Source organism: Parasteatoda tepidariorum, chromosome 6 (assembly GCF_043381705.1).
Source record: "Parasteatoda tepidariorum isolate YZ-2023 chromosome 6, CAS_Ptep_4.0, whole genome shotgun sequence".
In the NCBI taxonomy this organism is placed as follows: domain Eukaryota; kingdom Metazoa; phylum Arthropoda; class Arachnida; order Araneae; family Theridiidae; genus Parasteatoda; species Parasteatoda tepidariorum.
Genome location: NC_092209.1, coordinates 34036225 through 34062888, shown reverse-complemented (window position 1 = coordinate 34062888; position 26664 = coordinate 34036225). Strand labels below are relative to the sequence as shown.

The 26664-nt window shown below is 29.7% G+C and overlaps 1 protein-coding gene across 17 annotated transcripts in view; it reads left to right on the top strand.

Moving 5' to 3' along the window:
* Positions 1-26664, top strand: part of LOC107436679 (RNA-binding protein Musashi homolog Rbp6) — a 463932-nt gene that overhangs the window by 237262 nt on the left and 200006 nt on the right. For all 17 annotated transcript variants that reach the window (XM_071182213.1, XM_071182219.1, XM_071182217.1 and 14 more), the window contains exon 6: positions 17770-17862. In XM_071182213.1, the coding sequence (XP_071038314.1) occupies positions 17770-17862 (93 nt within the window). The remainder of the gene's footprint in view (positions 1-17769; positions 17863-26664) is intronic.

The following is a 26664-nucleotide window of genomic DNA, read 5'->3' as shown; positions in this document are numbered from 1 at the left end:
TATTTAGTTGTAAAACTTGGAAATGTATTTAGTTATAAAACTTGGAAATGTATTTAGTTGTTAGTTTAGTTGTAAGTAGTAAGCAAAATATGAAAACTTAATTTAAAATTTTATTTTTAATATTATTATAAAAGTTGGTTTGTGTTGGTTGTTGTTGGAACAATCACTATGCGTTATTTTAATTAAAAATTTTTAAATGCTTTCTTTCTCAGCATCTTTCTTAAACATCTAGAAACCACCATCGAAAAACAGATGAATTTCTTTCCGCCTATAAATCCAAAGCTGTCAAGGCGCTTATTATTTAGTGCTTTAATTTGCATTGATTTTTATTAAGAAAGTAAATAATACATGGGACAATAATTAATTACTCTCAATAAATAATTTTTATTTCGCTTAATACTGTTTTATTATATATATTTTAAAAATATTAGGCTGTAGAATAACTATTTCAATTTTTCTTTATCAAATGTTTGCTTCTGCGTGAAATTTAAAGCTATTAAAAAATAAAACTTATTCAAAATTTCACGTTTCGTGCTTTTGAAAATTCCCTAATAATTTAAACCTTCTTGCAAAGTATTAAATAGTGCCTGTCTGTTTCATTTTTTTCCTGATTATTTTGATGGATTGCGTAAAATTTTCACTGCCTCATTATTTCTAGCAACTTTCACTCTTTGCCGCACCACCTGAGTTTTATCTCTTGCCTCACATTTTACAGTTTTTATCTTTCTTATTTTTGTACACTTTTGAATTTTTACAGTGTAAATCTTTCCCTCCTCCGAATTTATTCGAGAAATCTTTACTGTTACATTGATTTTAAAGACTACAGTATCCAGACGATCTTTTCTATCATATAATGGAAGAGTTTTCCGATATTATTTCGTTTCTAAAAATAATTGCTCAAAAAATTCGTTCAAAAGGTTGGGGTGTATAAAATTATAGTTTATTTTGATAATTTAATTATAGTTACTATTTGTTAACAAATAAAAATATTGATAAATAAATAAAGTTTATAGCACATCTTGTTTGTGAGAGACAAATTGTTCTTTATTTTATTTTATAACCGTCGTTGAACAGCCGGCCCAATTTTTTTTGGTTTACGACTACTATTATTCAACTCCATAGCTTTGTAATTTTGAACCCAATCCAGAAGACAAGGGAACTTCTGGATCAAGTATTGGGAGAAATTTGCTTTCGTGGAGGACTTTTTGTTGAAACTTACCTGCATTTGCGTTACATGCATAGGAATACCAAGAAAACCTCCCACGGTTAGCCCGACGGCAAGGGGACTTTAACCAATGATCCGTCTACCACTGAGGATATTTTGCGTCAGCAATGTGGTCGGTGCAAGCTGGATGCGGAATTCGTATCTACCAGTCATTGCTGGGATTCGAACCCGGTTCACCTCATTGGAAGGCGAACACTTTGTTACTTGTTCTGCTCATTTACTCATTCATCTACTCACTCGTGCTGTACATATTACCAGCATATATTATTGTGAGTCAGCCAAGTTTAAAAAATTAAGAAACACGGCAGGGTTATTTTAAAAAAAGTAAAGATAACAAGTCTGCTAAACTTTTAAAAAATACACTTATATGGAATGGTATACAACCAAACAGTATCAAATATGAAATCTTTACTTTTTTCTAACATGTTGTACCATGGTTATTCGTGGACTATCGTGTCAAAAAGAAAAAAAAGAATTTATTAGACATATCAAAGTATTCAGTGGCATTTGAATATAATTAATACTCTTCAATAACGAACATAAGATAATTAACAAATGCCATTGTATTTTCAAACTTTATCCATGTTGGCAATATTTTAAAATGTTTTTGTTTTTAAATTAATCACATTAATATAATGTAAAAAGTTTAAATTTCTAGCGAATTCGTTTGTTTAAATTTTTAAAGAACTGCTAATAAATGTTCCTCATATTTGCGGCAGATTTTTTTGTTATTTAGATTCAAAAACATATCATAGGAATATAATAATTAGTTTTTGAGTGTTTCTTCAATAGCAGTATTTTTTCTGTGTTGCCGAAAAGATACAGAAATAATATTAATTTAATTTAGAATTACTAATAACGTGACCTAGACCTATTCTGACTGTACACTTAATTAATTTTCCTCTGACTTTTCTTAAAACATAAAAAAATATTGTCTTAAGTTTGCAATAAATTTTATTAATTCACTAAGTTAAATTTGTGACTTCCTTGCACGTGCCCGATTTGAAAGACAACGTTCATAATTAAAATGTCTCCATATTGTTAAAATATATAATTTTAAAATTGTTTTCGAAACATTTGTTACACTTTTTAATCAGCTGGAAAGAAATATAACAAAAAATTTCAATCTTTTCATAAAAAATGCCTGTATTTATTTTATCTTATAAAATTTTTTTCCTCTGTTGAAGTATCAAGTCTTATATTTTATAATTTTTCTAAACTTATTGAAACTCATTCTTGTTTTTATCATAAATTTTTTTTATCTGGGAAAGTTATTTTTATCTATAGTAATTTTTTTTTTCAATCGTAGCTTCAGTTTAAAAATGTTTAAATTTATATAATCGGATTAATGTGTAAAAGAATATATGGTAATTTTTAACTAAAAAAGTTAAATACCATTCATCTTTTTCTTAAGTTACTTACTACGGCATGGAGAATAAAAAGCCTAAGTAAAAATTAACCACTTAAATTTTTTTATTTACGATACAGCAAGAATTCGGCTAGTTATTTTTTCCTATTTTTCTCTACTTTTGAAATTATTTATACTTATTATTTAGTACAGGGAGCGAAAGCTGTCAAAAACTCTACTGATTTGTTGGTCTACGTTGTATTGTTTTCTAGCGTCACAATGACGGAGTGTACATTTTACTTTGGCCGTAATTATATTTTACTCATATTGACCTATGTCAAGCTCTCTCAAAAAATAACAGAAACGTAATATATGTCTTAGGATACTTTAAAAAAAAACAGCTCTTTGTAAATATTGCCGGAATTTGGCAATTTATCGGGCAAAGTAGAAAAACTTCCAGTATTTTCTAGTACTCCTAATATTTTTAGGCATATTACAATTTAGCCTATATGCTTTAGGCTAATTCGGAAATATGCGAATTACTCAACTAAAATGAATTTGCTCGAGCTTATTAATAAGCCTTTAATTAGGTTATTAACAATAAGTTTTTATTGTTCAGGGATCATTGCAAATTGCTTCAAATAAATCAGGCTAATTGAATTGTGTATGATTACAGACTAAACATGTGTATATTGATCACAAAGAGCCTAAAGGGGGTCAAGCTGATTACAAGCGTACTGGAAACTTTACTGTAGAAACCTTAATAACTGCTACTGTTTACAAAGTGCCAGATTATTCAGTTTTTCTACGCAGTGAAAAACTTATGCCAGTGAATGCCGATATTCACTTTCAAATGATTGTAACTAGGTATGACAAGGTGTATAGTATTTGTAAACTGATTATCTTGAATGTAGAATGGCAGTGAATGCCGATATTGGCATTCAAATGATTAAAACCAGGTTTGAACAAAATGTATATTAATTATAAACTGAATGTCGTGAATATTGATTGCTTGTTACTGAATGTCTTATGCCAGTGAATGCCGATATTTACCTCAGAATGATTGTAGCCATATATGACAAGATGTATAGTATTTATAAACTGATTGTAGTGAACGTAGAATACTAGTAAATACCAATATTGACATCCAAACGATTGAAACCAGGTATATGTACGATATTTATATTATTTATAAACTGAATGTAGTAAATATCGAATGAGTGTTAGTGAATGTCTTATGCCAGTGAATGCCGATATTCATTTGCAAATAATTAATGCTCGATGTGTACAAAATGTGTAGTATATTTATAAACTCTCTTTATATTAAGTTTTTAAAAGCAATATTTATAAATCTATACAGAATCTAAGCCATGATACGAAATGTTGTTTGGTTAGAAACAAAATACACCGTCGCATTTTTCCGATTGCCATTTGTTTTTACAAATCTTTTTCTTTATTTACGAAGGAAAGCGTTTTCATTTCTTATAAATGGCATTTTCGCTTAGATCTTTAAAAAATGTCAATAACTTGTACCCAGTATTGTCACCAAGTCCGTGCGTGTCCAGTGCTGTGCGTGAGCAACGGGGGCTTCGCATGAATGGAACGAAGGATTTCTTCCACTCAAGCGATAAAAAAATGCCATTCCCTCAGCCTTTTGTTATCAGAATAGATATACGTCTTTTTTTTTTTTATTCCACACAGCAAATGCAGACGATAAAAAAAATGCAGCAAACAGTATTCCTGACGATAGAAGACTTAAGAGATGTCTATATTCCATCTTTCCTTGAAAAGGTTCTGTACCGTTTGCGTATTTATTTTCTAAATCGATTGAATAGGCGTGTGGTGCTTGGGAATAAATAATAAATAAAACATTTTAGAAGGCTTGTGTTGACATATTCGTTTTTTTTTTTCTGAGTTATATTTTTTGTGACATTTAAAGGTGATAAAAAGCGACAGTGAGTCAGAATAAGTAATTCAGAGGTGTCTTTTTTATCTTTATTTTATTGTATTTTTATAAGTAAGAAATAGTCGCTTTCTTACACTGCTGCTGCTAAGAAATTCATACGCAACCCATTGTAGGCTTCCGTTATTCGAATTTTGAGTATTTTTGGAAGAAATAAGGAAAATATATTTATTGTTAAAAAAAAAAAATTTCTTTTTTTAAAGTTTTGCTTTTTGTTCTTTATTTCTACTCCTTAATACTTAGCTACTGCTGATAAATTCATTAAGGTGAAATTACCTGTTTTCGTTTCTTGAATTTTTATACAGTTCTAAGTTTTGGATCTATATATGGCTAAATAAATGTAAAAAAGGATAATTAAAATCCGTTTGTTATTACAAGTCCGTGTAATTTTTTTATAAAAAGAAAATATGTGTTAAAGATAAACATTTTTGCGTAAAATATTTTTTTCGTGTGTTTAGTACATAGTTTTGTGACATTAAAAAAACCTTTTGGGATATTTAAAATTACACTGACCATAATTGTGTCTATATATGAGGGTTGTCACTTTCAGGAATGAATACTCCCTACCTGGAAACTTAGTTTTTTCATGACTATTGAACAATTTTTTAACTTAGATTCCACTTAACTAATTTATTTAATTTTCTTTGATAAGCAATCAGTAAATAAATCTGTTTTTTTAAATAAATTAAATAAATCTGAAGTTAAAATCGATAAATAAAATTTTGACGGCAACATAGATAACAAATATGCACGTTTTCTCGTTCTTTTTTTTTTTTTTTTTTTTNTTCGTTTTTTTTTTTTTTTTTTTTTTTTTTTTTTTTTTTTTAAACAAAATCATGTATTTTCTTAACATGACCTGCTTACAACATTGGAAGAACCAATTTCCATAACCTTGTTTGCGTTATTTTTGACTTAAATTTTTCATATTTCGCTTTTTAAACCTTTCTTTTTTATTAATTTCAATTGATAAACAATTAATTTTCTTTGATAAACAAATTAGTTTAGCATTTTTATTAGAAAAAAAAACACATAAATAAAATAAATAAATAAAAAGTACATAAATCGAAAGTTGAAATCGATAAATAAAATTTTGACGGTAATATGGATGGTAAATATACATTTGTTTTGCATGTTTTAATTAATTAATTTATTTATTTTTAAGTAGTTAACCTTTTAACTTAAAAATCCGAGATAATTCTTAATTTAAGGGTTTAGTACTTTTATAGATGCTAAGTTCATAGTACTTTTTTTTCACATATTTGTCTGTATTTTTATATCAATCTATAACAATTATAGTAAGCACTCTTTCAGTATTATTGTAGGCGCATTTCCTAATATTCCTCTTTCAACATCTCATTCTATTTCATAACCTATCTTAATTCCTTCGCGATTTTATTAAAAAGGCTCATTTCTCGTATTGATAAGAAAATTACTAAAAAAATTATGTTGGTACTGCCAAAAACTGTTGAAATATCACAGTTATTTATGGTGCTACTAAAACATTGCTAGAAAGCGTACACAAGTAATGTGTTATTCAAGTGAAACTGAGATTTAGGTCAGATTCTTCAAGCATAAAAAGAATTTTCAGATAAAAAAATTTTTTTAATCAAAATACATTGTCTTATTACACTATTTTTAGCCTAGCGTAAAAGGAAAAAAAACATGCTTTTGTCCATTTTGCAAAATCCAGACTACCATAATGTTGCATGGACTTGCTGAAAATACTTGTAATTACTGTAATGTGAACCCGACACAAAGGTTCAAGCATTAAACATATTTATATCATAGAAAATTATCGAAAAACTATGCTATTACCCCAGTTTCAATTCTCAAAAACATGAAACAATTCAATGTGGTGCTGATCCCTTACTTGACTCAAACATTTTTATGGACCTAATGCCCATTTTTGACCAGACGAGGGAATGTGAGCATATATCACTGTGTGAGTTTTCTACCACTTTCTACTCTTTCTCTAAAATGGGCGATTTTAAAGTCGTTCATTTTGATTTGCTTGCTACGCGAGAATTCGAGATGCACAGCTAGTGATGGAGTACGTGCCAAATCTCGCCAAGTTCATAAGATAACGGAATAATGATAGGGATGAGAAGAAAAGAATAAAAACTACTCGAGTAATATGATTCTGTCCGAACTCTGATTCCTGAATATCGTTTGCAGGGAAATATCAAGAATTTTTTCCGTATGAAATCGATTTTTTTTTCCTTCAAATTTTTTGGACGACATATGTTTAGCCTTATTTAATTCATTGTGTTAAAGTCCAACTGTTTCTACTCGGCTTAATCTTTCTTTAGGTTATTTTAATTTTTGAAGAAAAAAAAATATGCATAAGAAATTGGAATTCAATCATATTTTTATCATCTTATATCAAACTATATTTTACACTTTGTTCGTTAACTGTTTAAAATAAATCTGGGTTACGTATTCATATGTTTAGAAGTATTTAATTCTTGGTTTTTAAGTCCAACTATTCTACTCTGGGTAATGTTTCTTTTAAGTTATTTTAATTTTTGAAAAACAAAATATGTAAAAACAAATCTAAATTCAATCATATTTTTATCATATTATACCGAACTATATTATAACATTTTATTCGTTAGCAGCTTAAGAGAAATCTAGATTGCATATTCAATCATATCATTATAATCTTATATCTAACTATGATGTATTTCAAGAAAACTAAATTGGGTCTTTGATCATATTTTTATCATCTTAAATCAAAATGCATTATTCATTTTAATTGTTGCATCAAAATATTTAAACGAAATTTGAATTTTCACATATCATTATATTATTTTAAACTATATTATTTTGTTCGTTGCCTATTTAAAAACAATCTGAAATGCGTATTTAATCATATCTATAAAATATTGTTTCAAACTATAATAAATCTCAAGAAATCTAAGCTGTGTGTTTTATGATATCTTTATCATCTTAAATCCTACTGCATTATGCATTTTAATTGTTGCATCAAAAATTTAAACGAAATTCAAATTCTATTAATATTATATCGAACTATATTATACATTTTGTTCCTTACCTATTTTTAAAAAAAAATCTGAATTGAGGATGCAATCATATTTTTATAATCTTGTAACAAACTATGATATATTTCTAGAAATCTAACTTGTGTGTTTAGTTATTTTAAATTTATTATTTAGTTATTTATTATTTTTATCTTTATCATTTTAAATCTAATCACATAATACATTTTAATTGTTGCACCAAAATATTTAAATGAAATCTAAATTCTATCATATCTTTATCATCTTATATCAAATTTTAAACTATATTATACATTTTGTTCCTTACCTGTTTAAAAAAAATCTGGATTACGTATTCAAACATATCTCTATTATCTTATATCAAATTATGATGTTGTTCAAGAAATTTAAGTTGTGTATTTTATCATATCTTTTTCATCTTAAATCAAATTACGTTATACATTTTAAATATTGCACCAAAATATTTAGATGAAATCTAAATTCTATCATATTATTATCATATTATATCGAACTTTATTATACATTTTGCTCATTAACTGTTTAAAGGAAACCAGAATTGCGTATTCAATTATATCTTTATAATCTTGTATGAAACTATGATATAGTTCAAAAAAACTAAGCTGTGCATTTAATCATATTTTTATCATCTTGAATCAAACTATATTGTACATTTTAATTGTTGCAACAAATATTAAAAAGGAATCTGAAAGGAACATTGAAAAGAAATCTGAATTCTATAACATCTTTATCATCTCATATCGAATTATACTATAAGCTTTATTCGTTACACTAAATTTTTAAAATCACTTTAAATGGTAAAATTAATTTTCATCTTTAAAAGAGAGAAGTCATTTTAAAAGTTGAGTGTTAAATTATTTGTCGATTTGAGTAATTTATATTTAAAAAAAATTATGAAGATCAAGGGGAAGAACAGTTTAGGTCAACTTTTAACAAACATTACAATTTTATAGCCATCTTGTGTATTTTGAGGATTACTAAATTTTCACAAATCAATAACGAGAAAAATCGGTTCTCCCCGAGAGCTATTACACAGTGAAGATGGGCCGTTTTGGGGGAAAACAGTTCCTGTCCATGCGTAAGCAAGAAGAACATGGTAATGTTAAGTGAAAAAGACGACAGAAAAGCTGATTGTGGTGGAATATTGAGGAAAAAATGTTTTTCCACCCTTATTCTCAAATTTTATTTTAGTTCAACACTAAAAAGTGTAAATTTTGTTCTGAAATTTTGATGGATCTAACTAAATGGTCGTGAAATTACTTATTATTTTTACTGTTTTAGTTGAATGCTTTCTCAGGAAAATTTTCAAATCTTGAAGTTCGTTTTTCTTAGAATCAACTTCCATAAACATAAACCTCCTCCCCCCTTGATCTCATGTATCATCTTATTTTTAAATTGTCAGACAGCTAAAAATAAAATATTCAAACTTATAAAGTATTTCTTAAAAACTAAAAATACACTGCGGTTTCATGCAATTATTAAGTCACGCAAAATTATTATGTGTCGTAGCTGTTATCAATGTACAAGCGCAAAATTAAAAAAGAAACCAGATCACCCAGAATAACTTTTGATCTAATGATCAGATCTTCATGTTCTAGGACTCAACAATCTTAAGGGTTCGAAGGGGTGCAGACGATTGTTTAACTTACGAAATCAGACACAAAAACGTTCTCTGCGTAAACATACATTTTTTAAGACGGATTCGGGTTTCTGACCTACAAAACATAGAAATATAGGGAGTAGCCGCAATCTGGAAAATTTGATCCCAAAAGTATTGTCATTAGTAGCCCTCCAAAGTATAGACCCCTTAATGTTATTTTTAATTTTTACGTATTTCATTATATCTTGAGAACCTTTTAAGCGAATTAAAAAAAAATTTGCACTCAATTATAAAATTCATTCATCCAAATATAATTCCATGCGAAATATAACTTTTAGTATATTTATAATTTTATTTCCTAATAGTCGAAAAACTTTTAAATTGTGAGGTGTGCAATTTTTACATCATTTAAAAGAATGTAATTTCAAACAGAAAAATACAAAATTTGAGCGAAATCGGTCGATTAGTTTCTGAGATTCTGGAATTTGATTTTTCAGGAATTATTCCACCGATTTTGCTCAAATTTTGTATTTTGTCATATAAAAATTCGTTATTTTAAATGATGTAAAAAATTTTATACCTTACAATTTAAAATATTTTTCGACTATTAATAAATAGTAATAAAAATAATAGATGCTTATTAAAAGTTATATTTTGCATGGAATCATCTTCGGCTAAGCAAATTTTATAATTGGGTGCAAATTTTTTTGTAATTAGCTCAAAAATTTCTTTAAATAAAGCGAAATACGCAAAAAGTCAAAGTAACATTAAGAGGTCCAAACTTCTGCTCTCCTTACCAAACTATTGGGACCATCTTTCCTAGATTGCGGCTACCCCGTATATTTTGGGGGTCATAACTCTGAATCCATCGAAAAAACGGTATGTTTATTCCGAGAAAGATTATTTTTGTGTCTGATTTCGTAACTTAAAATATCGTCTGCACTAATTAATTACAATATTTGAGTAAACCCCCTCCAGCATTAGAACTGAGTCCTAGAACGTGAAGATGAAAAGTTGTTCAGAGTGATCCGTAATTTTTTTTTCTTTTTTGTGCTCATAACATTCAAAGAAATATTTTCTAATAATGTTGCTATAGCCTTTACCTTTTGATTTAACAAATAAAATTTTCCCTCTTTTCGAAAAAAAAAAAAAAAATTATTAAGTTTTTGTTAAAGTATTTTCCAAATTCTAATTTTAGAAAGAAAAAAAACACATCGTTTAAAATGCATTTTCGTTTCTAAGGAATATTATTATGTTAGCATAATATACATTTTAAAATTTTATTCTATATTCATTATTTTCTGTTTTTGCTTGCATTATTTTCAAAATATTTCATTTCAACACTTTCTTTTATATATTTAAATTATTTTTAAATTTTTAATATTCAATGCAAAAACTCTAATTAGCCGCTTAATCAAAAACACTTTTATACTTTGAAGTATTGCAATTACATAATTAAAAGTCATTACGACATGTGCATATCAGTTTATATTCGAAAGAAAATCGTTTTCAATAAGTCGAAATATTATTTATTATCTTCGTATTTTTGACGCTTAGTTAAGCTGCATTAAAATGTTAAAGGAATAATTTTCACCAGCAACGCAATTGACACTAAATTATTTTTCAAGTTATAATATTCAATACATAAATTCTAATTCACCGGCTAATCCAAAAACTTATTATTCTTTGAAGTACCGCAATTACATATTTAAAAGGCATTACGACATGTGTATATCAATTTCGATTCGGAAAAAAAAGAAATCGTTTTTAATAAATTGAAATATAAATATCTTCGTATTTTTGACGCCTAGTTAAGCTGCATTCAAATATTAAAGGAATTTACAACAGCAACGGAATGTAAGTAGAGGGCGTAGAGGGGTGGCGAATATTTTCTCTTCAATACCTCAGAAGCAATCTAAACTGCAACACTTTCCATTTTGTATTATCGAAAAGCTACTTCAATTTCATTCTATATTCGGTGGGGGTGAGAGAGGGATTCTGGGAAATCTCGTAATCCTCCCGCACACGCATCAATTGTAATACAAAAGAACGCGTAATAATATAAATTAGAAGTGAGGGTGGCAAAAGAAAACGCAACTAATAAAATAAAAAAAATTGGAAATTTTGAACTGAATGCAAAGAGAGAAACAAAACGAACGATGATGATAATAATAAAAAAGACCGAACTTTCACTTATCGGCTTTTGTGTTGAACTAATTAAACTTTTTCCACCCTCTCCCGACTGCCCCTTGCTTTTCATCATTCATTCCGAATGAAAACTGAAAAAACGAAAGGGAAGCGATGTGGTGTGTGGTGAGAAGAGATGCTTAGGATTCATGCACGCATTCCCATGATCCTCTCTCTGTTCTCCCTACCCCCCACTGTTTATTTATTTCTCTGTTTTTATTTTTCTTTACCCCTTTTGCCACAGTGTCGCACATTTAAAGGGACTGCGGGGGATGATGTAGGAAATCTTCGATTCAGTTGTGTTGAACCTTGCCTATTGAGAGAGGGGAAAGGGTGTAAGGTGGTTGAGGAGTCGGTGGTGAAGGGGAATGGGGAGGACTGTCAATTGTTGGCATGGCGACACAGACTCAATTTCCTCTCGAATACGCTCAACATCCTGGGAGGGACGACAAAAATAAGGGGCTGTGTCCATATTTCTACTGATTATTTTTTGCTAAAGTGATAGTTAATAATATTGAATTAAATTGAAGAAAGAAATTGATTAAATTCATTAGTGGCTCTGTTAAAATAATCGTTATAATTTAATTCAGCGTTTCTGTTTATACTTTTTTAATTGTTGTGGATTTATTATGCGAAACATTATTTAATTATTAATTTTTTTTAATTACTTTTTCCTTTTGTGTGGTTAAAATAACTATTTTAAGTGACGACATTTAACGTTAATCGCGACAATTCTTATGATAGGATTTCAATAAAGATTTGAGGAAACTATCAATAAAGTCAACGATACCAAAAACTTGCAAATGTATTGTGAAAAATGGATACTCAGATCTGACGAAATTTTCTTCGTTTTTGACGAAATTATTTCTTGGTATATGTTCTGAGCGAACATTTTATCAAAGTGACGAAAGAACTATCGCCGTTTCTTCGAAGAAATGGATTTCGCCCAAAGGAAAGAAATCTTTCGTCATTCTATTTTATTTTTCGCAAAAAAGTACCTTAGTACCTCACCTAGTTGTGCTTCACAGTGGCGTACGCAAGTGAGGGGTTTAGGGGTTTGAACACCCCCCTTGAGCTCAGACAAAATGGCAAAAATAAACATTTTAGTAGAAATTATGCGGGTATTATTTTTTAAGACTATATATTTTTATTTGCCTTATGCCTACCTTTTTATCTCATGGTATTTCTCAGAATACTGAAAAAAAAACATTTACTATAATAGGGTTGTACTTTTGAAACTAAATTCACGTGATACTGTTATGGACTGGTTCCTTTCTGTTCTGCCAGTCGCGATAGTTTTCGAGACTGGCTGTCATTCGCGAGGTCTTTACTCGATGATTCTGGAATCTTAGACGTTCTGTCGTCTTTGAGACAATTCGAGAATTTTGGAGATGCTGTGAAAAATTACATAAAAGGGGGGACGGAGTAGAATGTAAGTTTTTCTGTTGTACAGAAATGTGATATTTCAGTTGAAGAAAACGTTTCTAGCATAACAAAATCTGATGAATGTGAAAGTGGTCCTCAAAGTGTTACTTCCCACCCATATGACATTGGATTTTTTTCAGAAGATATTACATGCGAGAAGATATTACATTATGTTCTTAAACTTAAAAAATCAAATCAAAATTTAACTAAACAATGTTGTCTAAATATAAAGTCAAAACTGTCTAGCTGTCTAAATTAGGGAAATAATAGTGCTTTATTACATACTCGAATTTCTTTTAGTAGCTTCAAAAAATTATGAACACCCCCCTTGAAAAAATTCTGCGTACGCCACTGGTGCTTCATGGTATAAGAAGGCGGGTGCCATTTTTTACCACTTTTTCATTCGCACCATATAGGTGGCTCAACCTCACCCGAACAACTCAAGGATTAATAGAGCAGAGAAATAAACTACACCCATGTCAGAAGCGTGATTAAAAATTTTAAGTTATTTAAATATTTAATTAATTCTATTAAGTTTTAAAAAATACTAATTAAATATTTTAAAAATAGTCTTCTATAGATTATAACGTTCACAATTACCTTCATTCTTAAAGTCGGGATTCCGCCGAAGGAAGGATAATCATTTAGGGTTCCATAACTGAAAAAAACTGGGAACCAAGTTTTGGAGCAGGGGTGGCGAACCTTTATGCACCAACGTACCATTTTTTCTAAAAAAAATTGTTTAATGAGGTCATAAACGTGTCGTCAAATAATTTTGACTTCGTGATTATTGGTAAAATAATAATACTGAATACTCTCTACTCAAAACTCTTCATTCACTACTAAAAAAAAAAAAAAACAAGCACTTTGCTATGTCTCAGTTATACGCGTAATTCAACTTTAAGTAACATCAGTGTGACTTCTGTTGTTGCAGATTAGATGACAAATAACTTGTATTAGGTTGTAAGATGTTAGTTTAAGCAGGACTGTTAATTTTTTTTGCTAGTTATTTGTTGTTAGCTTGTTTTTTATGGTTATTAACAGTTTTTTTGGCATTAATTGTTAATTTTTTGTTAATAATTGATTTTTGTTTGTTTCTTTGTTCTTGTGAATTTTAATGTAATTGTTAATATGCCTCATAGTGAAACTTTGCGATCATGCCCAAAATACTGTGTCGCGTGCCATAAATGGCACGCGTGCCATTGGTTCGCCATCCCTGCCTTAAAGCATGATATAAAAACCATTGATTCGGTTCAATTGACTTTTAAGTTTAGTATTGTTTACTTAACGTGTGGTAATAATAGAACTATATTTTTGAAAACCAGGATTTCCGTTAAACAGTCACCATATGAACGGAAAAATTACCAAGTGAATGGTTTAAATAAGGTATATTTTGGTTTTTATAACTAGAATAAATTTTCTTTTATAAAAAATGTCATTGCCATAGAGTACGGTAATTTTATTCGAACTTTTTTTCTGTTTCCGAAATATTTTTTTACAGATATTTTTTTTAAAATATTGTAAAAATTTACCATATTTAAGAATAAAAGAAAAATCATCATTTTCGACATGGATTTTACACATATATATTATTTTCAGAGAACTTTTTATAGATTCGTTTACCTAAAATGCTGTTAAAGTTTGCTATCATTTTAAATAAAAATGGACAGTGAAAACTAGATAATGTATAAATTATTTAACAAAGATATATTGTGTTTCTTTAGTGAAAATTTAACTTAATTTTATATCGTTTAAAAATTTTTTAGACTTTTTTTTATCAGCCATAAAATGCACCATATATAATATTTCGAACTAACTTATTAATCTTTCATTATTTTTCTCAAAAGCGCTACATTTTTGCTTTTAAAGCAAAGAAATATTACAGTTAAGCAAATATTAATCTTTCTCCGTTTCTGTTAAACGATGATAATAGCAAAAGGAAGAAAAAAAAGGAAAAACGAAACCCCAAAGAAATGAATTTTTCCTTTGCGGTTTTGGTCTTTTTCTCCCTCTTTTTTTTTTTTTTTTTTTTTTTTTTAAATAACAATGTACCATCAACGCTTCCTAACAATGAATGATAAATGAGTGTTTTCTAATGCCATCATTTGTTAGTTTAATCTTATTGCTATAAAAATGTTTCAATTTTGATTAATTGAATAAATTTCAGTTTACTTTTCCCTTATTAAAAATATATTCCAATTGTTTTTTACGGAATTCTTTTTTTTATGTATATTATTTATTTTATTTTTAATTCGTTAATTATTTATTTAATGAAATTAAATATTATTTATTTTCACATTTTTTTTTGTAATCCGATTGTTTATATTTTAGTTTCTAATCAGGGTAAGGTTTACTTTTCAAACAATTATCTTTCAAAGTTCTCTGGAGAAAAAAAATATAGTCGTTTCGGTTTGCTGATGATGAATATATACGCAATAGATTTTTTAGGAACTTCCTTTTTTTTTTTAGGTACAACTAAATATTTGCTTTTCCGAAACCAAATCCGGTTTTCTTTATTTAAATTCGTTCACCCTCATAATGATGAATGGAGTTAATATTTCACAAAGAAATGATGCAGATAGAAGTTTCGTTGATTAGTTTTCGTCTGTTGGCATCACTCTTTAGATAAATCAGGCATTGTTACAGTTTTTTTTTTCTGTGCGAAGCGGCTCATTATAGAAGTCAATAATTAATTTATGTTCGTGATTCTTTATTTCTTTTCACCTCTTAATGTGCTTTTTTTATAATTTACCTTTTGTCTATAAATTTGTTTATTTATTGTCAATTATCGAAAACACTGTATTCATATTTCTTATAAGTAATGTGTTTGAGTTAAGCTGATCCCACTACCTCTTAAGTTATCGATTTTTAAACCAAAAATTGTCTGATAAATATCTTTTGATTAAAAAGTAATTCTCATATGTGAAAGAAATATTTTTAAGCAAACGATTTTATAAATAACGAAATTACGGAATTATTTTAAATTACTATTTTTTTATTGAATTGTTACTAAGAAACACTGTATTCATACTTCTCTCAAAATTTTTTTAACTTATCAAACTATCGTTGAAGAATAATCTGTGGGTCGAAAAAAAATTGCATGTAGAGATCTTATATGATTCAAAACTGATGATCTGAAATGAGATAAAGAACAAATTTCTGGGGGAAACGATTTATTAACTAGTTAATTGTTAGAATCGTTTTCTAGTTTACAATTTTAAACTACTGTTTTAATGGAATTATAATTAAGAAACACTTTCTGTTTCCTTTAAAAATGTCAGCTATGCTATGGTAAAGGCAGCTCCCAAGTTTTTTACATCTTCCAATACATTTATGAAGACTAATTTGTAATTATAAGTTTTCTTTGGCAACCTTTTTCTTTGGGCTATATACATTTTATGAGTTCATGATTTAATAAAAGGTTTCAAATTGTTGTGTCTTACTTATAGCACCGAAGTTTCGTATAGTATATAGAGAACTTTTATAAATTATTTGATGCAAATCTAATATCGTTGAAGAACATCAAAATCCAAAATCGGCCCTGATATGGGGCGGAATTTCTGAATTTCTGCAAGCGGCAAAACATTTATGATTTTTCTGGATGAGGTCGTTAAACTAAATCACAACTTGCGCTAGCGGGACATTCTAGTAGCTGTTGTACCAAACAGCACTTCGGCAATCTAAACGGAACGTTTGACCAAGATTCCTCACCAGCTCACAAGGCCAAAAAGTCACAAGTATGTTGCAAGAAGCATTTTCTGGACTTGATATCATTTGAAGAATGGCCATACTTTCCGCCAGATCTTAATTCCGGCCCAGTTTGCAGCCTGCACTAATCCGCAAAAAAATTTGGATTCTTTAAAGCAGAGAGGGGGAATCCTTTTCTATAAGTGTGCAGATTAAATTAAGGTTATTTTTATTCTCAGATGACTAGCGGGCCCCTTTTTTCATTTTCCTTTTTTTTTTAAAAAATTCTGTGAACCACTGCCCTTTTAACTTCGGATTTTAAACTGTAGAACTATATCATGTGAATATAGCTTAATGATTAATTTACTTTAGATTTGAATAATGCGATTTCTTACAATTGGTTAAGAATTGATTAGAATATTGATTAGAATTGATAAATATTGATTAATATTGATTAAAATTCATTAATGAAAACACCTGCTCATAACATTGAGCAAATTTAATGTTTTGAAATTGTTCTCATAATTTGGAATTTAGTTTCGTTTTTTCTTAACTCACATTCTCGTACTTCTGGAAGAAAAGGTCAGACTCCCCTTACGGCATGAAGTAGAAGGGGCACTATAGTCTCTTGCGTTCTGAAAGATTTAATGAAGGTGCTCAAAATAGTACTTGTTCCTGAATTCACTAAACTGATTTTTAAGCGTTTTGTGTGAATATGATTGAATAAATGTAATTTACAGTACATCTTGCGTGCCACTGAAATACATGTTACGTGTCACAGATGCGCCATCTCTGCTCTAAAGAATGAGATAGATTAAAAGATAAGAGACTTGAGATGCATTGCCGAAAATTTCAATAAGCGTTAGCGTCTCAGCATCACCGCAAAAGGTGGCCACTTTAAAACCAATAAAATGTATGAAAAAAAATTTATTAACGAAAGTTTATTCGTCTTGAAAGTTTTGAACATGAGGAGTTTTAAATTTTAAGCTAAAAACAATTTCAAAAATCAAAATTGAATACATCTATATTGTACTTATACCTTTTTTAATATAATTTTCTTTAGTAAAAAAAGTAGGCACTTTTAAGACGGTTTTCTTAAAAATAATAAGATAGTTAAGGGTTTAAACCGGATCTGAGACGTTGCCATTCATGACTTGAAATGTTATAACATGAGTAAATTAGCTTTGCAATTGAAAATTAGAAAACCGCTTTGAATACAATGTTTAAACTGTTTAAACTGATCTTAAACTAAAAATAAAAAAAGACATAACTAATGAAGTTATTATCTTGTTTCAGATGGTAACCAGGACCAAGAAAGTGTTTGTAGGAGGGCTTTCAGCGCCGACAACTTTAGAAGATGTCAAAAATTACTTCCAACAATTCGGTAGAGTAAGTACTCAATTTTTAATACTTTATTCAATTATTATACTTTATTAATTCAATGGTTCAATTAAAATTGAACCATTGGTATATCAAAAGCTACCTGGTTTTGAAGGACTTTGTTCACGTCAATCTATGATAAAGGCCAAGTCATAATTGTGGCATGGTTATTTTTTCATCTGAAAAATTTGTGTTATTGTACGATTATTGTTTAGCAAGGACTCGTTTTTTTTTGAAGTGATACTTCTTATGCGACTTCCAACAAGGTTGCGTTAAACGTTTAACGCTACATTTTTATTGGCCGGGAAATCACGTGGTAGGAACCAGTTTTCCCTCATTCATTTCCATATTGTTTTGGTTCTCACTAGCATAAAAATAATAAAAGTCACAAAAGTATTGTTTTTCTATAAATATTTTTTTAGTTTGTTTTGATACACATATAATTGAATAGGGTAGTATTTTTTATTTTCTAACTTAGTGGATAACAATTGTAAAAAATGAGTGAAAACAATCCCACGGACAATGCGACGGATTTAAGGTTATGTCAAGGTACGTCTCTTGTGAATATCAATTGGTTGTTAGGTTTTCTCTTTTCTAATTGCCATTTATATTTCACCGAATGCAGCCATGAGGGATATTAAATTATTTATTGCAAAATCTTTATTGCCACTATCTTGGTTCTCCATTTCTGAAATGAAAGCATTTGCTCATTAGTTATAGATCAATCACTTTGTTTATCACTTGTATGAATAAACTTGATTGCTATATGTACTCTTGTACTATGTACTCTTGATTACTTTTGATTGCTCTGTGCATCTATCGTACAGGTTCATAACAGCGTAAGCTATAGGACAAAGTTGTGACATTATTGAATCGGTGATTGCGGTTATATCGGTGATTGCTCATTGTAGCTTAGCAATCACTTCGTTTATTAGTTCCTTGAGTTCAGTCCATTGCTTTGGTTCCTCCAACAGGTTCGCATCAACTTCAGTGACCATATTCTCTCTAGAATTGAGTACTTGTAACTCGAGAAGAAGTTAAGTATGCTTAACCATGCGGTTTAAATAAGATTCAATTGGATGCTTGAAAGCGACGTCACACGTGACGTGTGTCGAACCTGATTGGCTTCTCAATCTACAAATGCCACGATTTACCTGCGCTGACGTTGCTTGCAGATATCCAATTGGGTATACTATAGCCTACGTCACAGGTTGTGTTATTCCTACTAAATTTAACCCATGAACGGCATTTTCTGCGGGCCTAACTTCAAGCCACAAATAAACAAACGAAGTGTTTGATCGTTTAAATAGCTACTCGCCAGATTTTATTGCATTATAAAGAAAAGTAATTGATATTCGATTTTTGATTAATAATTGATTTATGTGGATAGTGGCATTTATGTGGATAGTGGCATAGAATTTAGCATTGCGTCATGGTAAATGTTATTCCTACTAAGTGAAAGTAGTTGTGTTTTTTTTATATTATACCCAATTAAGAAGGACGATAAATTGGGAATATTGGTTTTGCATTTACGAAGTGGAGACAGTTATGCATTAATTAGCAACGACTTTATTTATAACTTGCATGCGTATGCCCGATTACGCTGGTGATCTTCTTCACGTTTTTATCAACGTAAGTTATAGGATATAGTTGTAACCTAATTGAAGCTTTTACATAATTGCTCATAATTGCTTGCTTTAATGGTTATTGCGCATTGGTAATTTCGTAATCACTTTGTTTATAAGTTCTTTTAGTTAGTACTCCATTAGTTTGTCTTTTTTCTTCGGATCTACGTCACTACAGCAATTTCAGATCTCTTCTCAGCTTTAGATATAAATTGTGATATTGTTGCAACATAATCGATGTTATGTTTACGAAATAGAAGTATTTGCCCATTAGTTGTTTTGCAACTTCTTTCTTTATAAGTTGGCATGCGTATGTCCAATATTTTTAACAATCTTACCTATAGGACAAAGTCGTAAAGCAGTTTGTTGTTAAATAATCATTCCGTTTTTAGTTACTTTCGTGAACTTTATCACATCAGCCAAAGATAAATATTAAGACGGAGAGGTGATTCTTTTAAAAAATTATGAAATGGGGGCAATTACACGTCAGTTGTTTCGCCACCGTTTTATTAACAAATTCAAACAATTGCTTCAGCATTTCAAAATTATTAATTTCCATTACGCAAACTATATAAAATTTTCGAAAAGTTGCAATTAATCATTATAAACGTTAATTCCATTCTAGTTTTCATGCACCTTCATTTAATTTTTGGCGTTCATTTCCTTTTCGGCGTTACTGCTTAAGAATTTTTCTCAGGGCCTATATATTTCTTTTTGTTTTGATGCTTTCTTCATAAAAATCTGCAAGTCATAAATAGCTAGGATGAGCGAAACATCTCCTGCTGGAGCTTATCGCCAAGTTTGTCGTTATGTAGCATAACAGGAAGAATAATAAGAGGGTAAAGCAAATTGCTGAAGGAGAATTTTTAGATCCTCGTTACAGCTTCTCCTGCTGCAGTTATGTTGGCCGGACAATTTCGGGAGAAGGAGTCATTACATTAATGATCCTCGCAACAGCGGGAGAAGTCTTTAAAGAAATGTGCCCTTATCTACTCTGATCTTGGCTCCTAACAAATTTTTTTTACCGCCAACTTAGCTTTTTTTCCGATTCTCAAATAGTTATCTCTTCTTTTTCTCACTCTTACGAAATATCTTACATTTTTGTAGCATTCCGTAGTAGTTTTTCTTCAAAAAGTATACGTTTTTTTTCTTGGAATAATATCTTAGAAATGGTTTTTAATTTTTAATTGATGAACTTATAAATCAATTCAAACTTCATTTGTAGAGTTAGTTCTATAAAGTACTTACAAGTTATTTAATATAGAATAATTTATAAACCAAAAACTACCTTTTTGTGTCTTGCTTGAAATTTGAAACAGAATTAATGATTTGAAGAGGGGAAAATTATGAGGGTTTTGAGAAAACAACTTTATCTCATAATTAGCGAATGCAGAAAACCAGTTTTCACACTTGCTTTACAATGGGGAAGCTATGCGTGGCAGGAAAATGTTTTACAAGTTTGCCCAATTGGTTACCTGCGAGTGACGTCATCGTAAGCAAATCGTGGCATTTGTCGATTCAGGGGCCAATCAGATCTGATTTAAATCACATGATTATAAGGGTCCTTGGACCTCCTATCCTATAATCAGCTAACACTATAAGGGTCCTTTGACCTATTTTATATAATTTGTTTGTTTGGCCGCATTTTATATCATAGTCCCTTGTGGCGATCTTTGATTGAAGTTGTAATCATGTATCAATCCAGTTGTATGATCTTGATGTAATCTTGACGTAAACCCTAAACAAATAGGGTGGGTCGTGTCACTATTCAAATTAAATCACATGATTAACCATAATCACTTCACCTCTTCTCAACTAGGTAGTTCCTAATTGGCAAACCAATTTAAAAGTTGTTGTCTATTGTTGATTATTTTCTATCTGTAAGTTAATTGCATTAAAATCTATATGGCCAACATTTTGCACTGGAAAATTGGTGCCCTATACCTTATATGCATCATGCCTTTGCTGTTTTTTTTTCTTCTTTTTTTTTCTTTTCTTTTTTTTTTATCAAAAACATAAATGTTTTCAATATTCATATGCCATATAGAAATTTAAAATTATTGTCCCTAAAACCATTTAGTTTGAAATTGAGAATTGATATGGCATTAAAATAAGAATTTGTTAAGTATGTTTTCTTGGTTGTTTTGCTACTTATGCTAATTAAAATGCGCTTCAATCTCTTTAGGCCGCATTTGCTTCTCAAATTTGGTTTTTTATATCCTAGATACTTCAAGTCTTTGGTGATTGAAACTTGACACTTAGTCTTAAACGTTTTGAATGTCCAAAATTTGTGTAGTTATATGAATTCAATTTTAAAACTGTCCAAATCGATATTTTAAGTAGATACAGTGTCCTTAAATATTCTTAAAATTAGAATATATGAAATTCGTTGCCTTGATCGTTTAGTGTCTTTGAGTGAGGAAAGTGCGTTTTGACTTGGGCAGCTCCTTTGCATGTGCTAATTGATTGTTCAAGTCCTGAAAAACTTCAAACCCTTGCTGAAAAACTGGTATTTTAATGCTGTCAAAATTTATAGTCTGTATGAGTCCAACCTCAAATCTATTGATTCAATTTGATAGTTTGCATTGTTACGCTGTCCTTAAAATGAGTTTTTCTTGGTTGTTATAAGTACTGTGCTTATGAAAAAGGACAGCATTTTGAATCAGTTAATAGGCTGTATCCCAGATACTCCAAATAGTTTCATATTCCACATAAGACACTCCTGACTGAAACTGGCACTTAAAATCGTTTAATGTCCATAGTCTGTGTAGACATTTATGTTGTGAATTTAACCTCAAAACTGTCCAATTTGATGTTTTAAATTGACATGGTATCCTTAAAATAGGGATTTATTAAATTCGTTGTCTCGGTTGCCCAAATTCTATCGGTAAATACTACGCATTTAATCTGATGTTGAAGGTTATTCCATAATACTATTCTTGCACTGTCACGTTTTTCGAAAGATTTAAGTGGGGGACAGGAATTTTATTTTACTCGACTTACTGTATGCGAACCACGTCCTGCTTGTCGAAGAGCTATATTTTCTGAAAATCCGATTACACATTAGTGAAGTATCTTTTCGATCAGAATAGTTTTCCTTTAAAAGAGAAAAAAAATCGCCAATTTTTCTGCTCTCTATATCGCACAAATCGCCCGTTATTAATTTTTTAGAAGGTTTTCCTCCCATTTGAACTGCTTTATCTAATGGAATAGGGTCCTACCATCTATCTTTTGAAAAGCCCACGCCCTAGATACTTTATTTTCGATCGACTAGTATTTGCCTTTTTTTTATATTCTAATCGTACTATAGTTCTCTTCGATGGCGGGTTATATGGACCTTTTTTTGGAGAAATATTAGTAAATATCATGGAGAAATACCTCCCAAAATATATATTTCTAGTATTATTTAGATATGTATGGTTCGTAACAAGTTTATTTATTTATTTTATTTTGATAAAATTTAAACTTATTGCATTCTCAGAAAAATTGTTTCAACGTTGAACTATGGTCTCAACACATTAAACCATGCAAATCTGCTACAACCTCATGCTAAATTGAACAGTTGGTCTATTCAATCAGAACCACAGTATCAAATCTAGTGAAAGGAGATATTGTTCAACTTAGCATTATATAAGGAGAAAGAAAATTCTGGCAAAATTACCTCTACGGTATGACAATGACATTTCTGGTTCAAAAAATTATTTTGGTGAATAAAACCAAAATATATACAGTATTTAAACAATTTATTTGGTAATTTTTCCGTTCATATGGTAACGGTTTTCCAGATATTCTGGTTTTCCAAAATTATGATTTTTATTTCTACACATTAAGTAAAAAATGCAAAATTGAAAAGTAAATTTAACCGAATAAATGGTTTTTAAACCCTACCACTAAAGTATTATGATAAATTAATAAATTTTACCACATTTACTACCAAGTAGCATGGTAAAGAAACCATATTTTACTGTTGGTTTTACCAAAAAGCCATACTGAAGCGCTGCGGTAATAGTTGCTATGCGAGTAGTTGCTAAATTGCTGTTGTTTCCTTAGAACCATAAGCGCTGTAAATTTTATTTATATCACAAAGAACACGCATGGTCCAAATTTGAGACTCCTGTCCTGATAAAAAGATGTCGTATTGCTTTACTGTCAATTAGGCTGTGGTAAGTTAAAATCCGAAGTGAAACTTTTAGAAATACGAACTGAAACTTAAATGTTAGCGCATGCGCGCATCCATGGGATAACCTCCCCCAAATACTTCTAGATTAGTTGGCTTTTACTTACGAGATCTGGATGTAAGATGTTATGTTTGTTTGCTTGTTAATTGTATACCATTGTTGATGTTGTTTTGTTGAATAAAATATGTTATTAAATAGTGCTGGTATTATCCTGGACCTTCTAAACAGTGACATAGGCTAATAAACCTTAATTATACCGATAATTACAAAATGTATAAATGAAACTTTTTTTACTTTGTAACTGTACAAGGGTGTATTTGGCACCATTTACTATAATGACAATTGTACCTATTACCAAAATTAAACATCATTGTTATAGTCTGGCTACATTTTATGGTTCCGTATAACGAATATGTGCGTTTGCTTTATTAATTTTTGTTAATAGTACATAAAATACTTTTTTTTATTTCCGTTAGTAATTTTTACGATAACTAATGAAGCATCATCGAGTTCAACAATAGTTTGTCTATTTTTTACGCTCTCGTTTAAGATAGTATTATTAGAGAGTAAATTATTATCAATTCGCCATTAATTCTGATTTTGGATACTTAACTTATTTTTGTATTCCAATTACCGTTGATTTTAAATTATTTAATTTTATAGTAACATGTTTTAAAAGCATTCCTATAAACAAAACATACGTGTGATTTCAGACAACTTTAGAAATACGGATTTGTTGACGTACTACGATCACGTTGTTCATTCAGACAATCTTGCATAACGAATAAATTAATTAATGCAGAGCTCGCAGTAAACAACTTTTTTGGTAGAGCTATAAACTAGCAAATATCACTGATGTTATCTTTAAAATATTTCGTACAAATAAATCGTACGTAGTTTAATTTTAAGGAATGGATTCCGTTAAACCAATGAGTAAATTCTATTTTTTAAATGTTTCCCAAAGTTGGGCTTTTCGAATTGTTTACGATTGTACTAACCCTTTTTTTTGAGAAAACCCTTTTTTGATCCCTAGTCTAACATTACTAATAATACCTAACTTACTAACATAACTACTAACTTACTTTAAGTAAACTAACTACTAACGCCGGGAACAGAACTAAGTAAGCTAACTTACTAACATAAACATTAAACTAAATATTAATAATTTCAGAACTCAATTATCATAACCTCAATATTATATTCTTTTTTTGATGTGACATTTTCTTATTTAATAAGTTAGAAAGTTTTTTCATCAAATAAAACTTTCATTTTTCAAACAATAAAATATTCTTTTTAGTGAAAAAAAAAATCAAGTATGCTTTATTAATTCAAATATGACTAAAATAATGTTGTTCAATTTTTAATATTAATATTTTTACAGTCCCCGATATCAGATATTTTTTATGTTAATTTTAAATTGCTTTTAAAACAATTATGAAAGAAAGTGTTTCAAAATTATAATATCAAATTTACATTCAGTTTTAAGTTTTAAACAATAGATGCATGTATGTATCATTACTTTTTACGATATAAAATACAAATATTAAACACGCTGGTATTAAACCTTATTGATTTTCGATATTGTTTTCTTGAATAATTAAGAGTCATTTCAGATTGAAATTTTTCTTTCTCTATGAAAGTAATTGGTTTATTTTTCGTGCATCTCATAAGTCGATTACAGATATCGAAATTGTTGACGAGATAAAAGATTTTAATGTACTGTCTATGTACTTTTAATATCTATAGATTTTTCATTGTGATGGAACAATTAATATTAACTATACGGCAATAATTAATAAAAATTGTTGCTTTATTTATTACCACAGCTATTTATTACTACCACTGTAATAAATTTATATAGATTAAATAGTTTATTTATTACTACAGCAGTTCTAGTCGATGTTCGGTAGAGTTTTAGCTTAAAACAGATAGGGTGTTAAAAGATTGGGCTTCTGATCGGGATGTCTAATTCAAATACCATTTTATTTTGAAACAGGCGTTGAACAGCCGATCCAATTCTGAGTTTACTTACCCTACTCTAAAGGTACTCTGTTATAACTATCTCAATCATATTAAATAATCTGTATATATGTATACACCGAAGAGCCATTACATTATGACCGCCCTCCATCTATAACAATGGGCTCGCCCAGGTTTTCATAGTTTCTCGCCCAGAAACAAGGAACAATGTTTTCATGGGGCACATTAGGACCCATAATCCTCATAGAACAATCCCTGACGTCTGTAAGCTACTTGAACATAGTTGCAGACCAGGTTCACCCATTCATGGCCGCAGTTTTTCCTGCAGGGGATGGTGTTTACCAACAGGATAATGCACCATGTCATAAGGGTCGAATCGTCATGGATTGGTTCGAGGAACATTCCAGTGACTTTCAAGTCATGTCTTGACCCCCAAATTCACCTGACCTTAATCCAATAGAACATTTGTGGTCCTACTTGGAGAACCAAATTCGTGCTGCCACGCTACCCCCTCGCAATGTGAGGGAATTGCAGGACCAGTTGGGGAGCGCTTGGTACCAGATACCTCAGACTACCTATCAGCACCTTGTGGAATCAATGCCACGGCGGGTGCTAGCAGTTTTGAGGGCTAAAGGTAGTCCTACATGTTATTAGCAGGGTAGTCATAATGTAATGGCTCTTCGGTGTATATATAATAACGCAATAAGGACAAAAAGGAGATTAACGAAGAAAATTAAGAAAACAATTTATTTTTATATTTTGCTTTGGTTATGTTAATACAACATTAGAAAGCACTTTTATCAGTTATAATCGTGTGAGCTGCTGACCGAGATTATATCTTTTCCTTATTTTGTATGTCCGTTTTTTTTTTTCCAAAAAAATTTAAACGTTTTTTCTTTTCCTTAAATTAAAAATAAAATCTTTACATCTTTTTCTATGTTTTCTGTAATTTTTTAACTTATATATATATATATAATTTTAGAAAGAAATGAGACGGGTAAAGAGGAGATGGAAGAAGGAAAGGCAAA